Source organism: Equus asinus, chromosome 12 (assembly GCF_041296235.1).
Source record: "Equus asinus isolate D_3611 breed Donkey chromosome 12, EquAss-T2T_v2, whole genome shotgun sequence".
NCBI classification, from domain to species: Eukaryota; Metazoa; Chordata; class Mammalia; order Perissodactyla; family Equidae; genus Equus; species Equus asinus.
The window spans coordinates 2504567-2526124 of NC_091801.1; the positions used below are offsets into that span (position 1 = coordinate 2504567).

The 21558-nt window shown below is 40.0% G+C and overlaps 1 protein-coding gene and 1 pseudogene across 8 annotated transcripts in view; one reads left to right on the forward strand and one right to left on the reverse strand.

The window, feature by feature from the left end:
- WWP1 (WW domain containing E3 ubiquitin protein ligase 1) overlaps positions 1-21558 on the reverse strand; it is a 105776-nt gene that overhangs the window by 65877 nt on the left and 18341 nt on the right. For all 8 annotated transcript variants that reach the window (XM_044780342.2, XM_070480966.1, XM_044780341.2 and 5 more), the window contains 3 exons: positions 12603-12693; positions 6526-6664; positions 5744-5868 (listed from right to left, as the gene is read on the reverse strand). In XM_044780342.2, coding sequence (XP_044636277.1) covers positions 5744-5868; positions 6526-6664; positions 12603-12672 — 334 coding nt within the window. In that variant the 5' untranslated portion in view covers positions 12673-12693. The remainder of the gene's footprint in view (positions 1-5743; positions 5869-6525; positions 6665-12602; positions 12694-21558) is intronic.
- Positions 14128-18091, forward strand: LOC106829832 (eukaryotic translation initiation factor 4B pseudogene; annotated as a pseudogene).

Here is a 21558-nt window from a genome sequence, read left to right on the forward strand (position 1 = left end):
GAAAGCGTGGGGTGGAGAGGAAAAAATCTACCTCAGATCAGTATCTAACACTGGTGACATAAAGAAAAGCAAGCTGAAAATACCACACACCTCTGCAGAGCCAACCAAATAACTTCCACAATTTAGAATGGCATTCAAATGATCTGAACACACCACTGAAGGTTAACTGAGGTGCAAATGAGGCTTAAATCCACAAAAGTTGTGAGACAACACATAGAGGACTGCATGAGCAAAAGCTCTGGACACCATCCACCCAGGCTTACTCCATGAAAGAAACGAAGCTTAAGGGCTTGAAGGCTCACTAGGGTTAAAATGCGAAGAAGTGATGGACCTCCCCAGTAAGCTGCAGTTGGACTTTTCCTGGGAAAGTACAGGTGATTTTATGGTGGGCTAGTTGTGGCTTTTATTCAAGGCTATGGACGGCCACAACAACTCATATTACATCATGAAGGCTAAAGAAGTAAACATCTCCAAAAACAGAAGAAACAGCTAGTTGAATGAATACTCCAAACTCACCCCAAACGTATCAGGAGAATGGATATGTAAAAACATGAACTTATGAGAAGAAAATGCCAGGGCCTTGAGTACAGAAAGAAATTAGCCTCATAAATTTGAAGAGGAACAATGACCTCGACCACTGCAAAATTCATTTTGATATGGGAGACTGCTGAATTTGTATTATGGTGGATGTGGACAAGTGATCAGAAACTGTCTTCTTTACATGTTTCTTCCTTAAACTCAATAAATGTTCATTTAATGAAGAAAAGTCCTAAATCTAACAATGTAAAAAACACCATTAATTTTATGGGCTTCTAATTTTTGTCAAGTTGTCAGAACATATGACAGGTAAAATATGTGGCTGGCCTTGTGGCGTAGTGGTTAAGTTTGCACATGCCGCTTCAGCAGCCCAGGGGTCACAGGTTCGGATCCCAGGTACAGACCCAGCAGCACTCAACAAGCCGTGCTGTGGCAGCATCCCACATAAAACAGGAAGATTGGCAGAGATGTCAGCTCAGCGATAATATTCCTCAAGCAAAACAAACGAAAAAAGAGGATTGGCAAGACATTAGCTCAGGGCCAATCTTCCCCACAAGAAAAGGTAAAAAACGCAACTTCTGGGAAGATAGGAAAGCTACAGAGCCTGCATCATTGTCAAGACAGAAAAAGGAGGAGGGCCTGCCTGGTAAGTAGAACACAGAATGTTAGCAGGCCACATCCACCCGCGTGATAAGAAAAATTAAAATATGAAAAAACTGGGTAGCAACAGGAGGGAATTAACTTAGATGTCCTTTTCACACCATTCTCTATAATAATTCCATGTATGTTACAGAATTAAATATAAAGACACACTAAACATCAATTGAAAACACTAAGGAAGTGATTAGCGATGAAGAGACTGCTCTCCTGAAAGAAGCAGCAGAGCATACTCAGAAGACAAGGAGGAGACGAGCTGACAGAGCAGTCAGACGACCGCGAGCCAGAAGCGGAAATGAAGACTGAATTAAGACTCTCGAAGGTGTTAAAACCAGGAGCTGGATTTGTTCTTCTAGCCAAGCACCTTTCAAACTAGTGTGACAAGGAGGGTCCCACGAAAGTTAATTCAGGAACTGTGGGGGTAGCAGAGTTATGGGCATGCGACTGTGTGTCTGTGCACACTGCGTGGCCCAAGACTGCCCTAAGTTTTATACACAGTAAGACTCTACAGTAAGACTTTATTTGAATAAGTGAGTTTCTTCTCTAAAATTTTTTTAAACCTCTAGCTGTCTACTGAGCAACACAGATGAATAAGACAGTCTCTACTTTCAAGCGGCTCATTAATGCCACTGTCTTTGTGATTTCCAGTTCTCACAGAGTCCTCTCAAATCCTTACAACATTTCCCACTAGGACCAACCACGCCCCCTCATCCCTAAAACGACCCTAGACTATCATGGCCCCCACAAATATTTCCTGTGGTCCCAGTTACCTCCTCTATATTGGAATCTGCCTTTAAGGTCTTTATCTTGTCCACTATTCCCATCAGAAACTGTTTCTCAAAGTGTCTTGCCGGAAACCATACTGGAACTGTTGAGGCATTCTAGATACAGGGCTCCTTAAAAGCCAGACCAGCTTTCAGTGTTGTTCTCTTCTTTCATTGTCACAAGACCTAAAGACTCAGTCTACTTTTGTTTCCTCTCAGGAGAGTCCACTCCCACTTCATCCCTTAAAAACCTCTTCTCTGGAAACAGCGGTGGAACAGGGCCACACGCCTAGACCACCCCTCCACTGCAGCCTTCGATAAAGGCGCCCAGATTCTACTCATTTAAGGTGCTGGTTATCAAACATTTCCTGGATACGGCACAGCTCCAAAACATAATACCCTTTCATTAGCAACCTTTCTGCCCAGACCAGTGAGTGAATTCTAACCTGACAGTGGAGACAAGGAACGTTTTTAGTACCGAGTATCTTTATTCATCACCAGGTAGTCATGTTTTAGTTGGGCTATTGTTTTGTTCTTAAACAGTTTTTATTTCTTTGCTTCTTTTAAAAGTAAATACCAGGGCTGGCCCCGTGGCCGAGCGGTTAAGTTCGCGCGCTCCGCTGCAGGCGGCCCAGTGTTTCGTTGGTTCGAATCCTGGGCGCGGACATGACACTGCTCATCAAACCACGCTGAGGCGGCGTCCCATGTGCCACAACTAGAAGGACCCACGGCAAAGAATATACAACTATGTACCGGGGGGCTTTGGGGAGAAAAAGGAAAAAATAAAAAAAAAATCTTAAAAAAAAAAAAAAAGTAAATACCACAACACCCCCAAAATTTAACCAGAGTTCATTCAACTGACACCTGACTAAATCCAGAGTCCAAGAGGTTAAATGAAAGGCAACCAAGAATTTTATCAATTATCAAAGTATTTTTAAACTCTACAAGGCTGTCTTGAACTGTATTAATTTTCTATTACTTCTAATCAAAATTAAGCAGCTAAGAGTCAGAAAACCTGTGTTCTGGTCATAACTCTGCAAGGAACTGTACTCATGAGCAAGTCACTTAGATTAAGTGACTCGATGAACGAAATGAGTGACTGGGATTCATGCCCATAGCTTCTTCCATCATTAAAGCACTGTGATTCTATCACGAGGTTTAATTTTTTAAATTAATCTACTTACCTTTTGTTATGGGCTAAGTTGTGTCCCCCTAAATTCCTCCTAAAAAATGCATATATTGAAGTCTTAACCCCTGGTGCCTCGGAAGGTGACCCTCTCTGGAAACGGGATCTTTAAAGAGGTAGTTAAGTGAAATGGGGTCATTAGGGGGTCCCTAATCCAACACGACCGGCATCCTTACAAGAAGAGGAGATCTGGACACAGACAGGCACAGAGGGCAGGCCCTGTGAAGACACAAGGAAAGACGCCCACCTGCAAGCCAAGGAGAGTCCTCAGAAGACATCGACTCTGCCAACACCTTGGCCTCAAGCTTCCAGTTCCAGAATTGTGAGAAAGTACATTTCTGCTGTTCAAACCACTCCATCTGTGGCGTTTGGGTATGACAGCCCTGGCAGACTAACACATCTTTCAACTGTCCAAAAAACCACCTGCCTGCCCAGGGCATAGAAGATGCTACCACGACGATCTCTGAAGCCACGCACATCAGAAATATATGAATTTTATAAAACTTTATTTTTCCTCTGAGCATATTCGGCTCAACTAAATCCTAAGACGTAACTTTAAGTTTACACATTTTATAAGAGTTTCATTTCAAAGTACGTTGACATTACAACCTTCCTACCACAATCACTTTGGCAGGTAAGTATTACAATCTTTGTATAGAGGATAATTATAATCTTCTATGAAGGTTCAGTACAGTCTGTAATAACAATGGAAAACAACCTAAATGGCAACAATAGGAGCATGGTTTTAAAAAATTATAGTATATGGCAAAATATTATAAAACTACTAAAAATCAGGTTTCAAAGAATACCACTGAATTATACAGGGAATATAACATTAAGAGAACTAAGCAGAATATGATCCCAATTGTTATACACAGATACATGCAGACAAAATTATCTCTGAGCTATGAGATTAAGAGAAATAATTATGAGTACTAAAAAAGAGGTTCTATGCAATTGCTTATTCCAGTGCAGAAACAGCATATAAATAGGTGAAACAAAATATTCAATTCCAAAATAATATGGGTTAACTGAGGTATTACGTATCTACACCAATGATACCGTATAGCCAGGAAAAAAGTACAAATCCAGCACCATCAGACCAGGCAAGGTGCTGTATGCTTACAAAACCGACTACTTATTTCTATAACCAAGACGGTTTGCACGACCAAAAAAAAAGCCAAGGCATAGCAGAGAATCAAACTTTCCAGGCTTCAAGAGAATATCTTTTTAAATCAGAATACATAAAAATTAGTATGGCTTTTACATTTACCTGACTCATAACTCCTTATGTTTAAAAACTACATCAAAAACTGATTTTCAAATTATACGTGGATTTTCTTTTTTGTTAAAAACAGAAAACTCCTTAAAAAAAGTCAACTTATTTTAAATATTAGCATTTTAAGCCTTAACCCAAAATCTACTTTTAGGAATTAATGAGAAAATTTCTAAGGAATTAAGATGAATACAAAGATTTATATATTTGAATAAGGGCACTTGAGTGAACTATTAGAAACTACCTAAATGTCAAAGAATAGACTTGTTAAATAAATTATCGTGTGAAAAAACATTGCATGGTCCTTAAGAATCATAAACTAGAACTCTGGTTTTTAATCTTCTTTGGGTCACACAGTGTTTCAAGAATTTGATAAAAGCAATGAACTCTCTCACCAGAATTAGAACATAAACTCAAATTTTTGAATACAGTGATAGGAACTTTACAAATAATTGAAGCTTAAACTATCCTAAGAATCCAAAAATTGGATAACATGGAAAAATTATATTATAGTGTTATATAAAAAAAGCAAAAAAGCAGGGGATAAGCCAGTAGATGCAAAGAAGAAAACAAATGTGGTTTTGTCTATGAACAAGAAAAAGACAAGAGACCAAATTATTAGGGGCGGTTACCCTTGCATAGTAGAATTACAGATAATTGTTATATTCTTTTGTGATTTTCTATATTCTCCAGGTTGTCTACAATGGACTAGTTACAAAATGAAAAAAGAAAATTTAAGAGGTAGAATTTATTTTGTACAAATAAAACTGTTATTAACCAAGTAACAAAGTACAGTAGGCTCAGATAACAATCATTATTTCAAGTTTTGCGTGTGTGTGTGTGTGTGAGAGAGGAAGATTCACCCTGCGCTAACATCTGTGCCAATCTTCCTCTACTTTGTATGTGGGATGCCTCCACAGCGTGGATGGGGAGTGGAGTAGATCCTCGTCCAGGATCCGAACCCAGGAACCCTAGGGCCCCCGAAACGGAGGACACGAACTTCAATCACTGGATCCCGGAGCAGCCCCTTAAGTTGTAAAGCATCTAAAGTATCTACGAGTAAGTACATGAGAAATCACTGATGACCACTGATAACAGGGCACCCAGGGATGCCTGGGGTCATCCTGTAAGTCTGCGGGATGGGGAACGGCCACGGTAAATGGTTCCCATTTCACACAACACCACAACTTAAAAGCAGTCACAGGCAATAACTGAAGCTCTCCTTTGTAAATACAAAACTATTTTTTGCTTTTGGACTTCAGGATACTTTCAAAGTGTCTAAAATAAACTTTTAAAGAAACAAAGATTGGAACAAAAACTTACATTTTCTATTGTGTATTAACAGAGCTTGTTTCAAATCTATTGTTGCTCTTCCTAATAAAGCGTCTGCTTTCAAAGTGTGATGGCTCCAAACTCGAAACTCTAACGTAGTCTGTGGGGTCACATTTCTGTAAGGGTAAAATTACAACAAAAATACAGGAGTACACACCATTAGTCTAAGGCATAATTCCTATTAAATAATCTGCTTCAATAATTTTTTAAAAGCCATGAATTCAGCTTATTTGAGGAAAAATTATTGTATGAAATAGCATACTACATGAATTATAAATAAAAATAATATTTACTTTCAATACATTAGGTCTTTAATAACTAGATAATTTTTGTACTTAGGAAACTAAAACACCAGCGATACATCATAAGTCTGAGACTTCGCAATAACACTATTTCAATTTGAACAAATTTCTAAAGATATAAGACAACTGATGGCATTAATTATAATACAAAAGTTCCTTACATTATATTTCAAAAATTACAAAATTAAGGATGATTGATTTTTTGCCTTATTTATTTTTACAAGACAGTAAGAGAAAATCTGGCTGTATGGAAATAATTTAGTTTATAAAGCAAAAGCAAGGATATTAGGCCTCCTCTCTAAAGCAAATGAAATTTACTAAAAACTTTTTCATACTTTAAACTGTCTATTCACACTGGAAAATAGCACTCATTACCACAAAATAGCACTCATCCTACAAAATAATTTTTAAAAAATTTCAAGAAGTACACTCCTTTTTGAAGATTTTCCATTTTTTATATGAGAGACTTACACGGTTAGCTGTTCATCCCATTTTGGATTAGAAGAACTACTGGATTTTGCTGTTTTCTTAATTTCTCCATCCACAACTACTTCTGTATATATTGCTGTTCCAAACCAATTCTTTTTTCTTTTTAGTTTGGCACTAGAAACTAACAGAAATATGATAATCACTAGCGAATATAAGTAGCCCAAAGGCAGTATTTTGTACGAATAAATCAGTAAAAACAGAACTATGCTTCTTGTGCATCTCAACTTCTTTTCATTGGCAGAATGAAAAAACAACACAAAATTAATAACGCCTGAGAACTGCCTGAAGTTTTTTAACAGTTTTATTGAAATAAAATTCACATACCACATAATTCATCCATTGAAACTATACAATTTGATGGTTTTAATATACTCAGAGTTGTGCAACCATCGCCACGATCAATTTTAAAACGTATTCACCAACCCAGAAAGAAACCCCATTCCATCAAGCAGTCACCCTCCTATTTCCTGAACCCCTCCCAAACCCTCTCCTGCCCCCAGCTTAGGCAACTACTAATCTCCTCTCTGTCTCTATAGATTTGCCTATTTTGAACATTTCAGACTAACAGATTCATACAACATGCGGTCTTTTTGAGACTAGCTTCTTTCTCTTAGCATGTTTCCAAAGTTCATCCATGTTGTATCAGTACTTCACTCCTTTTATTGACAAATAATATTCCACTGTATGGATATAGCACTTTTTATTTATCCATTCATCAGCTGATAGACATTTGGGCTGTTTCAACCTTTTGGCTGTTGTGCACACACTGCTATGAACATGAGGGCACACGTTTTTGTGTGGACATAGGTTTCCATTTCACTTGGGCAGATATCCAGGCATGGAATTGCTGGGTCATATGGTAACTGTGTTGAAGAACTGCCAGACTATTTTCCAAAGTGGCTGGATCATTTCACACTCCCACCAGCAGTAACTAAGGGTTCTGATTTCTCCACATCCTCACCAACCATCTGAATTTAATACTGAACTGCATCAAGCCTAACTGCCTTCAGATTCGACACACCTATTAACCCCTCTGCCAGGCAGTATTCACAACTTGCCCATCAGAAATTAAATAAACTTGGGCAATTTAAAAATGGTTTACCTGGAAAGTTGGTTTCAAAAAAAATAAAGTATTTGCTTTTCCAAATAAAATCTTTTAAACCAAAATGCCATTACAGAAGTTAATCACCACCCTTTACAGAAAGTCAGTTTTAAATCTAATTGATCTAAGATTTGGAGGAAGACTTAATTTAGGCTAAACATTTGATTTTAAATAATTTTTCCAACTACTGATTCAAATGGGGAATAAATACTTTCACGGAAAAGTACTGACTATCAAGCAGCAAGAACAATTCATCGAAATCACCTCTATAATCAATCCCCTATGAACACCACTGATCTGGGAGGAGAAAGGTCACAGGGCCTTCCAGCTGCTCCTGCACCACAGGTGAAGGATACGCATGTGAATAATCTACTGCAGGCGGACTTCTGCACCACAGGTGAAGGATATGCACATGAATAATCTACTGCAGGCTCCCAGACTCCTGCACCACAGGTGAAGGATACGCATGTGAATAATCTACTGCAGGCTCCCAGACTCCTGCACCACAGGTGAAGGATACGCATGTGAATAATCTACCGGGGGCTCCCCACTCCTGCACCACAGGTGAAGGATACGCATGTGAATAATCTACTGCGGGCTCCCACTCTATTGCAAGAGGATAGCACATATGTAAACAGTCACACAAGTCAGTCACTGAAATGCAATGCGATAAGCACTACAGCAGAAGCACAGGGCTTGAACAGGAGTCCTCAATCAGTATCTGAAGACCAGCAAGAGGGATCCAAAGGGAACGCTATTTTATGAAGTGGCAACACACGGCAATCGAAGAGTGTTCAATGTTGCACCTGAAGAGCTACCAACGGGGCCCAGCCCTGATGGAGAGTGGTTAAGTTTGGCACGCTCCACTGTGGCAGAAGGGCTTGGTTCCCGGGCTCGGACAGGCACCACTCGTCCATCAGTGGCCATGCTGTGGCAGTGGTTCATACACAAAAAGACTGGCAATGGATGTTGGCTCAGGTGAATCGTCCTCAGCAAAAAGAAGAGAGCTATTATCAGGGTTTTGGTGACACTCACTTCCATCCTTCTCTGTTCCAAACTGCTCTAAGTTCAACACCTCTATAGTGATACAGAAGACACAGGCTTCTCTCTCCCAAGAAATCCTCCAATCAAGATTCTTCACTCCAAATAAAAGTGCCACTTTCTCAGTACACACAGGTCTTCTCTACACACTGGAAGAAGGGGAGGCTGTATTGGATGGTGTTGAAAACACACGGTGTCTTTTCAACAAATGGTGCTGGAACATCTGGACATCCACGTGCAAAAAATAATCTAAACACAAACCTTACATCCTTCACAAAAATGAACTCAAAATGTCACAGGGGCCTAAATGTAAAACACAAAACTATAAAACTCCTAGAAGATAACAGTAGAGGAAACCCCAACGATCTTGGGTGTGGCAATGACTTTTCAGATAGAAGATGAATGGCACAATCCATGAAAGAAATAACTACTAAGATGCACTTCATTAAAATAAAAATTTCTGCTCTGCAGAAGAAATGTCAAGAGAATGAGAAGACAAGCCACAGATTGGGAGAAAATATACAACCCTTAAAACTCAACAATAAGAAAACAACCTGATTTAACAGGTCAAAGACCTTAACAGACACCCCATCGAAGATATAAAGATGGCAGATAAGCACATGAAAAGAAACTCCACATCATATGCCACCAGGGAAATGCAAATTAAACGACGAGATACCATTACACATCTAAGAGAGTGGACAAAATCTGGAACACTGACAACGCCAAATGCTGGTGAGGGTGTGCAGCAAGAGAAGCCTCAATCATTGCCAGTGGGAACACCAAATGGTACAGCCACTCTGGAAAACAGTTTGGCAGTTTCTTACAAACTAAACAAAGGCCTACCATACAATCCAATTAATTGCACTCCTTGGTATTTACCCAAAGCTGAAAACTTATGTCCACACAAAAACCCACACACGGATGTCCACAGCAGCTTTATTCATAACGGCCGAAACTGGGAAGCAACCACGATGTCCTTCAGTACGTGAATGGAAAACAAACTGCGGTTCATCTAGACAATGGAATATTATTCAGAACTAAAAACAAATGAGCTATGGAGCCATGGAAAGATATGGAGAAACCGAAATGCATGTTACTAAATGAAAAAACCCAATCTGAAAAGGCTACACACTGCACGATTCCAACTACATAACATTGTGGAACAGGCAAACCTACTGCGACAGTAAAAAAACCAGTGGTTGTCAGGGATTAGGGAACGGGGTGAGGGATGAACAGGCGAAGCTCAGAGGGCTTCTAGGGCAGTGAAATACTGAAATACTGTGTGATACCATAATGACGGGTGTATGTCATTGTATATTTGTCCAACGCCACAGAACTTACAACGCCAAGAGTGAACCATAACGTGAACTAGGGACTCGGGTAGTCAGGACGTGTCAGTGTAGGTTCATCAACTGTAACAAACGTACCGTTCTGTCGAGGGATCCTGATAACGGGGGAGGGTATGCGTGTGCTGGGGCATCGGTATACAGGAAATCTCTGTGCCTTCCTCTCAATCTTGCCGTGAACCTAACACTGTTCTAACAAAATAGTCTTAAAACAAACAAGAGCACTGAGGTGACCATATCTGGGTTCATACTTGAACTCTGCCACTTACTAGATATCTGACCTTAAGTCAGCCAGTCAGTCTCTCCAACCCTCAATTTTCCCATCTGAAACACAGGAGAACAGCAGTACCTGATTCTCAGAATTGCTGAGTGAAGGTGTGCAAAGTACTAGTATCACCAGTGAATGCCGGGCACCCAACAACAGTGCCTATTACTCTATTATTATTACTGACTGCACAGTATTAACTCTTCTGAGTTAATTACAGAGACATTCATAATACATCCATTGTATATCTTTAATTGGAGAAATCCTCAATAATACTAGATGCTGGCAAAGAAACTGACTTTTAAAAGACACAATTTTTTATCTCACAAGGAATTTCTAATATGCTGGCAAAAAATGTGCATACAAATAACTAGAACACTATCATGTTAAATAACTAAAAGATAACCTTATCAATTAAAATTAACCTTATTAATGAGATCTTACAACCTTACTAATTAGATTAATCTGATTAACCTTATTAATAAGAATTCTAATTAGTAGAATATATAGGATAAACTCTATTTCTCCATTTAATGAGTGTCCTTCAGTGTTACACACAGAATGTCCTCTATTGTAAGATTATATAAATACTGAAAATCTATCAGAAAAAGAGAGACATCTGTGTATGTATGTAAAGAGAATTTAAAAATCCCACTCGCAATAATACCCCCCAAAAGAAACTAGTAATAAACTTAAGAAATGTACAGGATCCACCTGAAGATAACCATAAAACTTTACTGATGGACATAAAAAACCTGAAGGGAATGACATGATATACTACTGGATCTGGAAGTGTCAGCACTAAAATATTTCAACTATCTCCAATAAATGATTTTTAAATGATCTAAACGAAAACACTAACATTGGTTTTGAGGGATTTTTTCTGGGGAGAAAATGCAGAGGAAAAGGGAGGGAGACTCTAAAATTCAAACGAAAGGTAAAGTAACTTAGAGAACAGTGAAGTCATATTTTAAAATGCAAATTAATGAGAGATTTCTCCCAATACATTTTTTTAAAGTACTATAAAGTAAAAATAACACTGAAAACTCCTAGAAACAAGACCTCACAATACTGAGCGCCATCCCCCCCTTCTCCCACCACGGTCCCGCCCTTCCAAGGGCAGCATTGTCTACAAGGTTCTAAGCACAAAACCGCTTACGCCCCTCCCGCCTCGGCTACACCCAGAGAGCAGCATACCATACACAGTTCCACACCTCGCTCTCCACTTAACAAAATCATCTCAGAACTTGGCTCCTACTGGGACACATACTCATTTATTTCATTTCATGGTCTATCTAAAATTCCACCGCTAGTCTTTTGCTATTAACAACTCTCTTTATATATAATTATATAGAGAGAGAGTACAAACTCTTCCTATATATATAGCTTCTGGAGTTTATCTTGCAGATATTTGCACTGTTCATATAAGTAATACATATATGAATATTTAATTATATATTGTTTATAATTACATAAACGACATAAGTTTATAAACTTTTATTTGTAATTATATAAACAATATAAATATCTGCCAGATAAATTCCTAGAAGTAAAACAGCTAGCTTAAGGACCACTCCCCTTGAGTCACATACGCAACTGCAAGACTGAACTGTGTGAAGTCCCCTTGCCGTGGCTCTTTCACGCTTTTGCAAAGGCTGTCCCCTCTCCTTCTAACGCTGTCCGCTGCCAACCCAACTGAGATGAACTCCAATTCCTCCAGCAAGAGTGAAGTCTTACGCTCTGTGAGCCCCTCTCTTACCCTGTTCTCCTATGTCCACAGCCGCCTCCAACCCCAAGCAGACCTCAGACACCTTCCTGGAAGTTCTCACTGTCTCCAGTCAATGAACACTCTGCATGGTGCTTCCATACAAAACAAACCTGCTTCACCACTATACATAAACTCCTGGAGAACTGAGGCCTGTATTCTCATCTGTGTAATTCCACTTAAATATCTTCCCAGGGATTGAATGAATGGCTAAAGGAACGAAAGACGGCCTTCAGCATCCTTCTCCATCCTAATAATCATCTAAAGACCAACTCAATGATGCTTATTCCAATACCCAAATTCTCCCACTACCAAAGAGGATACATTTTTTCTGCATCTAGCATCTATTCAATAAATATTTATTAAATAAATAAAATACTCTTACAGAGTATCTACCTTAGAGGCCTGTTGCCATCAAACACACTACAGTATGAATCTAAAAGACAAGATATGTATGAAGTAAGTCTGCTAAATTAGGATTAAAAAGAAAGCTTCAACAGGGAATCACTATTTTAAATTATTATGAAAATAACTTACCAGTTACCTGTAACTGTAACCTTCCACTGTGGTTATTACCAGTATCAGACCTTGGTGAAGCAGTGGCCATGTCCCAAAATTCAGCTTAAACCTACAAAAAATTTAATTTATTCATGTGTTAGACAAGAGATTGTAATTTTCAATATGACTAAAACTATTTGGTTGAATCAACTAAGAAACCACATCTACTACAATATTTTCAACCCATCACATGTTGATACACCCAGTTGTCCTCCATGCAAAATTAAGACTTCGTACTACAAGCATTACAGAAGAATACTGCCAATAAATCACATCTGGGTCAATTTGAGCAAATGATCCCAGGTCACGTGTTGATTCATAAATAAAATAAACAGATAAGTAATTTTTATCTATTTTATTATTATACGTTACATAGAATAACAATATTATTATACGTTTTATTCATTTGTTTGTTCGTTTACTCGTTATCTGAACCACCTGAGTAGGTTGCCCTTTTACCCTTTAACTTTTTAGGTATGTATTTCCTAAGAATAGAAATATTCTCTTAAATGACAACAGTACAATGACCAAATTCAGGAATCTAACTAGTCTATTACCATCCAATACACAGTCCATATTCGATAACTTCATCAATTGTCCCAATAACGCTCTTCATCAATAATACAGAACCTAGTTGAGGTTTTTACACTGCCTCAGTTGTCATGTCCACAGTAAATCTTGCGTGCTTCTTTTTATAGATAATTTTTTTCAAGTTCTGCTTCACTCCTCTACCCCCTTTTCACTTTTTAAATAAAATACAGAGCAGAGCTACTTCAGTTTTCTTCCGCATGACCAATATCTTAAGGCTAAACTTCTATCCACCCTTAACCTACTAAAGATAAAGTGAGACATTCTGGGCAAGATTGAGAAATATTAATGACTATTAATGTTTATCTTGTTTTTCCCTATTTGTAGGCTTTTCTACGGTCCATTTAGATCCTTCCTCCAAATTCAAGGACCCAATACTCTAAAAATCATTATACTCTCTTCACCTGTTTATAGTTGCATGTATTATGTATCTGCGTGTGTGTGTGCGCGTGTGCATAAACCAACAAGATAAATAGTTGCTTACTGTTTGACTTAACTGACCCCTATTAACATATATTCCCAGGTCTGAGACCTCACTTGGACCAATGCTCTCATTGTGCAGATGAGAAAACAGACTCAAGGATCACATCTACCTGCAGGTACAGTAGCTGTCATGTTCATATAAGAAAATCAACGGAAATGGAAGCCTTAGATAATCAATGGACAATGAAGTAAACCAATGGAAACTGAAAGTTTTCAATTTCCAGGAATCTGGTATACAAGATATTATAAAAGGTCTTTCTGCTTTAATGCAAACAGATCCTGGATAAATTAAAACCAATGTACTTTTCAAACACTGTGATGTTCTCAAGAAGTATGAGGAATTATCAAGCCTGCCCCCACTCCACATAATAGTAGCCAAAAAAACCAACAAAACAAACTTTTTTTAAGTGAGTTGAAATAATACAAGGGAACGATGAGTAGTAAGCAAAAGAATTCGGTAGAGTGTTGCCCTGGATGTGCACACTGATGGCAGCAGTGGGATCAAGAGACACAGCGGGGGGCCTGCTGTGAGGTCAGGGAGCCCAGACTCTGCCAGCAAGCTGGGGCCCAAGTCAGCAGGAACCGCTAACACACAGCTGAGGCACACACAGACGCTCTCAGGAAAGCACCCCAACTTAAGTCACCAGGTTCACCCAAGATGACGAGCAACCAACTATGAGCCTATAATTTAAAAATCAAACTTATGAGAAAACAAGCCACCATGATTGAGTCAGCAGAAACCAAAAATAATAGTTTCCAACCCTCCAAGTACTTTAAATATTATGATTATCATATAAACTTTTAAAAATTACTTTTAGAAATAAAAGATAAAATGAAATACAGTCAAGCAAAAGGAGACTATGAAAATGGCACTGCACATGTGAAAAAGAACCAGCCAGAATTTGTTTAAACTCTTTATTTTAGAATAGTTCCAAATTTACAGAAAAGCTGTGACGATAGTTGAGTTCTCATATACCCCACACCCAGTCTCCTCTATCATTAGCATCTTACATTAGTATGCCACACTGGTCATAATTAATGAACAAATACCAATACATCCCTATTAACTAAAGTCCACAGTTCACTCAGATTAGGCAGAACTTGAGAGCCTCAGTAAACTTGAATATAAATCTGCAAAAATCATTTAGAAGGAGTGCTGAAACAAAGAGATGGAAAACACCAAAGAGAGGCTCTAAGACACGAAGGATAAACTGAGATCTGACATATATTTCTACTCATAGTCTCAGAAAAATGAAGGAAGAGGGGGTCATACTAGGAGAGAAAACGACTTAATTTTCTGCAACCAATGAAAGACATTTATCCACAATTTTAAGAAACACAGCCTACATAAGAGAGGCAGGATAAACATAAAGAAATTCACACTAAGACACACAGCACTGAAAGCGCAGAACACCAAACAGAGACCAGGTGCAAAGCAGCCAGAGAGAAGGAGAGTACAGACAAAGGAGGAGAGCAAAGCACTAGCGGGACTCTCACCAGCCACAATGGAGGCACACAAGGGGAACAAGCACCCACAAAGACTGAGACGAAAGCATTCAACCACCAAGGCTCTCTCTGGGGATCACAGAAGGCATTAGGACACTGCCAGATACATCAAAACAGTTCACCAACAGCAGACCTTCGCTTCAGGAAAACCTAAAGGATGCGCTTCATCAAAGAGTAAGATTAGCACAGAAGGAGGATCTGAGACACAGGAAGGGGGGAGGGCTGAAGAGACTGGTGAGCACACAAGTGAGTCTACAAAACACCGTCTGAATCAAGTAACAATAACACCTATGACGGTGTTTACACAAAAACACTACAAACCACTAAAATACGGGACAAAGGAACAGAGGCACAGAGCGGAGGGGCAGGGCAGTGAATGCAGTCAGTCCCCGCCCTGTTCAGCAGAGGGATTAGCATCTGGCTGAACTGTACACTGGACAGTATTCCCAGCAGAACTTCAAGAGTAATCACAAAAGAAGACAAATAAGAGGGCATAATTTCCAAACTAGTACAGAAGAACAAAATACAATAAGAAAACGACTCAACCAATCCAAAAAAAGGCTTGAAAGGAAAGGAAAAAAAACATACAAATAACCAGGACTATCAGAAAACAAAGCAAGAGAGTCCAAATGTAGAAGACACAATCATAATACATGTAGACGGAATTCTAAAGGAAGATAAGACACCTACAAAATAAAGACCCTGACAGGATGAAAGCAAAAATACAGAAAAGGATACATCAGACAAATATAAATGAACAGAAAGCTGGGATTAGTTACAATAGCAGACCAATAGCATTATTAAGGGTAACAAGGAAAATGATACAAGGTTCAATTCACTAAGTAGACAGAACATACATGCTTTAAAAAAAACTGCCTAACTTTTCGTTCTCTCCTCCCAACCCACAACAACATAGCGGCCTCAGCACAAGAGAAGGGGGAGACTCTCGCTAACAGCCTTCCTGACGAAGGACGGCAGCCCTGCTGGAGGAAGCATCTATGCCCTAAACCAGTCAGCTGGGCCGATAAAACAGATGACCTGGAAGACACCTGCATCACCTGGCACAGCAGTGATGACAACAGGTACCGGCACCTCCAAGTGACCTCTGCATCCTGCCACTGCTCCACAGGCTGCTCCAAAACCAGAACCGACCACAGCCAGCTTCTCAAACTGCCACCCCCCACTGCCCTTCTAGGGAGTGACCTGTGACGTGATGGAGTCCCCATTAAGGAGCTCTTCAGAGGATGGAGTATCAGTGCAGTGTGTTTACCACATAACTCAGCAGCCCAGAGAGCCTGGAAGGCTTCGGTTGTGCTGAGTTTGCTAAGTGCCCTGAACCTCAACAAAGAGTCTCTGGGTAATGGAACTCCAGTGGATGCCGCTGATCAAGCACAGGATAAAGACAGGGATGACTGTTCTTTTGGCTGACACAGAAATCAGGATCTGACAAAGCACATACAGACCGGAGGAATCGTCCTGCCAGAAAGCTCTGATGGCTATCCGCCTAGAGGAGTGATGACAGCTCTGAAGGCAAACACTGTGATCATTATGGAGGCCAGGATTGCTGTGACCACTAAGACTATGACAGAGGCCATGACTCCAGAATAAACAGTGCAGAAATGTATGTGGTAGTGGGTACTATAAGGACGATGACTACACAGGAAGTGGGACCACTGTGAAGACCAACATGACAGACAGTTGGCTGTAGAGCTCCAAAGACAGTTTCTCTCCAGACGATTAAAGGTGTGATGACAGAGGTCCCTCCCAAAGCCCCAAACTCAACCTAAGCCTCCGAGTACTTCTAAGGAAGACGACACCTCTGCTGGTACCTCCCAGTCTAGCCAAGCAGCTTCTGTCTTCGGAGGGGCAAGGCCTGTTGACTCAGCTGTGAGAGAACAAGAAGTAGAAGGGCAGCTTGAGAAGGAACAGGAGAAATCACAGCATCAGCTAGATGAACCGAAACTAGAATGACAGCCTCAGGAGAGATGTGGTTGGCAAAGTGAAGAAACTCAGGAACAGGGACAGTCAAGGACAGGAGCTGAGTGATCTCAGACTGGGACCTCAGCCACGTCTATCATGAGTCAGACCAGGATGCACGGAGAGAGAGAAGGAGAAGTCTCCGGAAAATGAAATACTCAGGAAGGCAGAAGACTGTCACTCTCCAACTTCTAAGCCTCCCAGAGCTGAGCGGCCACTAATGGTAGTGCTGGCCCCTCCACTGAAAGAGGATGCTGGGGTGAAGCGCTAAGCCTTCTGCCTGATCTCAGAGCTCTAACACAGCAGCAAACCCCCCACAGAGCAAGTGACGGCAGAATGCAGCCCCAGCTCAACCACTTCAGCAAGGATCAAGCAGAAAAGAGGAAAATAAAGTCGATGGGTAAATGTCCCAAAAGGTGAAAGTGGGAACTCCAGCACGGTTCAAGAGACGGAGGGAACGACGACCAATGGAAGGAGTCTGAAAGGAAACATGGCAAAAAGGAGCAAGACTAAGTCTGCACCTGAGCCAAAGAAAGCTAAAGAACCCAGCCTTCAGGTTCAGCACTGTGAGCATGCTGCTCTCTCGGTTCCTGGTGAAGATCAAAACAGGGACGATCCCACGGAGCAGACCTCAGACCTGCATTCTGTGCCTTCTGCTAGTCTCTCCATCCATGTTCCCGAGCAGACCCAATCTCTATGCAGACAGGACAAAAACTCACCATCTCCTGGGAAAAGAAAACAGCCTCAAAGGACTGCTGGAACTACAGGCAGCAATTGACAAATTGGCCACTGTCGTGGGTGATTTCAACACATTCCAATTGTTCATGGGTCAAATGGACCAAAAAATAAAAATAAAAACACAATAATGAACAAGCAGGATTTAATGAATATGAACAAAACCTCATATCCAACTATTAGAAAATAAACACTGTTCTCAAGCATGTACGGGCCATACAGGAAACAACATACACACCGGGAGAAAATGAAAATCTCACTTAATTTCAGAGACTATATATCCTGTTGTTTTCAAGCTCTGATCATAAAAGAATTAAGTTAAAAATCAATAATGAAAGATAAATTTGAAAAATACAGACAGAAGAAAAAACACTTCTAAATACTTCATTGGTCAGAAGAAACCATACTGAAAATTTCTTCAAAAAAAATACTAAGAACTGAATGATGATAAAAATACTACAGACAAAAATTTGTGGGACACAGTAAAAGTTACACTTAGAGGCAAATCTATAGCCTTAAAGACTTACTAAGAACAGAAGAAAGGTTGAAAATTAATGAGTTAATAGACCAATCTGTTAAATTAGAAAGAGAATAACAGAATAAACCTAAAGAAAGTAGGAGATAATAAAGATTAAAAACTAATAAAGTAGAAAAAACGTAACAGAAAGGATCAACAAAGTCAGAGTTCTCAGAAACACTAAAACAAATAAATGCCTGGCAAGACTAATGAAGGGTAGGGCCACCCCTGTGGCCAAATGGTTAAGTTCCCGCTCCGCTTTGGCGGCCCAGGGTTTCGCTGGTTCGGATCCTGGGCGTGGACATGGCACCGCTCATTGGGCCACCCTGAGGTGGCATTCCACATGCCACAACTTGAAGGACCCACAACTAAAAATATACAACTATGTATCGGGGGACTTTGGGGAGAAAAAGGAAAAATTTAAAAACAAAAAAAGACTAATGAAGGGTAAATAAAACAAAATGGGGAGCCCTCACCAGACCAAGGCATGTAAGGACATACTCACGTGACAGATGTAGGCAACGCAATCTGTGAGAAAACAGAGACAATTAAATGGTCCTGAAACAATTTACATGGAAAAAATCAAAGTGGATCCCCACGTCACATCATATGCAAAATCAATTCAAGATGGACTAGTGATGTAAATAGGAAAGGCAAACTCGAAAATTTTTAGAAGAAATTACAGCAGAAAACTATCGTTTTGTGTCTTCCCAGAATGGAAGCAATTCTTAAACAAGCATACTAACCAAAGAAGAAAAGACGGAATATTTCGCCTATGTGGAAATCCAGAACTTCTGTTCACAGTAAGACATCACTCTGAAAACTAAGACACGGCACAAACTGAGAGATATTTGCAAAATGTAAAACTCATTAAAGATTAATATTTAAATTATGTAAGAACTTCTATAAAAATAACAAAAAGACAATAGAGTAGGGAAATGGGCAAAAAAACATGAGCAGGGCTTTTACAAACAAGGCAACTTGTAATGCAAATAAATACGTGAGAAGACACAGAATCTTATTATTCAGCAGAGAAATACAAGTTAAGACCACAGAAGATGTTATTTTAACACTCACTAACATCGTAAAAACTAGGAATTTTGAGAGTACCAAATAATGGGGAAAAAGTGGCACAGTTGTGGCTGTCGTACACTGCTGGGAGGTGTTTAAATCGGTAGAATTGTTGGAAAACCGGCTGGTGTTACGATGTAAAGCTGAACATCTGCATGTCATTCAATGAGCAATTCTAGATACACACTGTAAAAATTTCTGTACCTGTGTGCCAAGTATAAGCATTCCTCACAACAACAACAGGAAAAATACTGCAATGTCCACTGGTAGAAAAATGGTTAAATGAATTAGGCTCACACACAATGGAGCATTATGCAGCAGTGGTTATCATGACCTCATCCTTTCCTACGCGTTTCCCTTGAAAACGCCATAATTCCACGATTGAAAAAGAAATCCAGAAACACGGAGCAGCGTGGATCCTAAGTCTCAAAAGCATATACAATCGACAATGGAATGAAGCCCCTGAAGAAGTGCTGAGGCCAAAGGACAACTGAATGACAAGTTGTCACGCCTCCAGGGAGCACACTCCTAGTCTAACGGAAACACTTCTGCACAAACAGAAGACACCAGTGTGTGGAAAGGCTTCTGCTACATGTCCATGCTCTGGATAAGGAGCTTTATTTTGTATGCCATACAATAATATCGACAGGCCGAATATAAGTCTCCATGACTTTTTTTCTTGTTTTAAATTTGCACATTGAGATCTTTCTATGTATTCTTTTTTTCTTTTTTGAGGAAGATTAGCCCTGAGCTAACATCTGCTGCCAAGTCTCCTCTTTTTGCTGAGGAAGACTGGCCCTGAGCTAACATCCATGCCCATCTTCCTCTACTTTATATGTGGGACGCCTGTCACAGCATGGCTTGTCAAGTGGTGCACAGGTCCACACCTGGAATCCGAACTGGTGAAGCCCAGGCCACCTAAGAGGAGTGCAGGAACTTAATCACTGAGCCACCAGGCCAGCCCCTATGTATTCTTTCATGATGCTTGAATATTTTCTTTGAAATATATAAAGATTCATAAATTAGATATTCCTCTAATAAAATACCATTTGTTCAAGCTTTAAAAAGCCTACAAACAGAACAATTATGAAACCTAAAACAAAAAAATATATTTGTGATACTATTTTTTAGAAAAAGAGGAGGAGATTAAAAAAATAAACCTATTTAGAACAGCAGATCATACAAAGGTTGGGGAAAGAACAACATGGGGTTGCAGAGGCGCTCACAGGTAGCTCTAACTGTGAGGGTACTGACTGAGCTCTTAAGTCGAGCGGGTGGTTCACAAATGTTTGTTTTTATTATAATTTCCATATGCTACATATTACTGAGTATGCTCAAATTACAGAATTTTAAAAAACTTCAAGAAGGCAAGGAAGTAGATACAGGAACGCTGGGATCACTAATCCATCAAGTGGGATGGTGAGGGACTATGTGTGTAGCCCAGGAAGGACAGGAAGGCAAAGGCACAGTGTTCCCACAGATGGTGTGCAAGAACCAGTCTTCCAGGAAGACGACGCTCCTTCCCCTGGGCGGTAAATGAGGGGCCTGAGCACAGGTGGAGGTAGATGAAAAAAAACCGAAGGACTTTACCAGCGAATTAGACAGAAAGGTAACTGCTGAGAACAAAGGAGACAGACAGGCACAGGATGAGCTAAGAATTGTAAAGTTTAAAACACTACCCAGCTTGGCAAACAGAGACAACCAAGCAGAAGACTGTTCGGTCTACTGCTTGACCATCTTTCCTTCCCCAGATTCCCACCAAGCTATTCCTCCCTTTGTGTACAGACACCGGCCCTCAGAGGCAAGAGTGTAGGCCTCTGGCAACAGTAACTGCAAATCTAAAGTACAACGCATGACACAGACGGTGCAAAAATGAGACCACCTTGCTGAAAAAGGAAGATACACAGGAGAAAAAATTATCACTGTCAACACACAGTTAGTTCCCACGCTCCCTTTAACCACAGAAGGGTGTGGCATTTAAAATATAAGGTAGCCTTGTTATACATATTCTTTAATACGAGCATTACAGTAACACTGTCTGAGTAGGGGGTCTGCTCC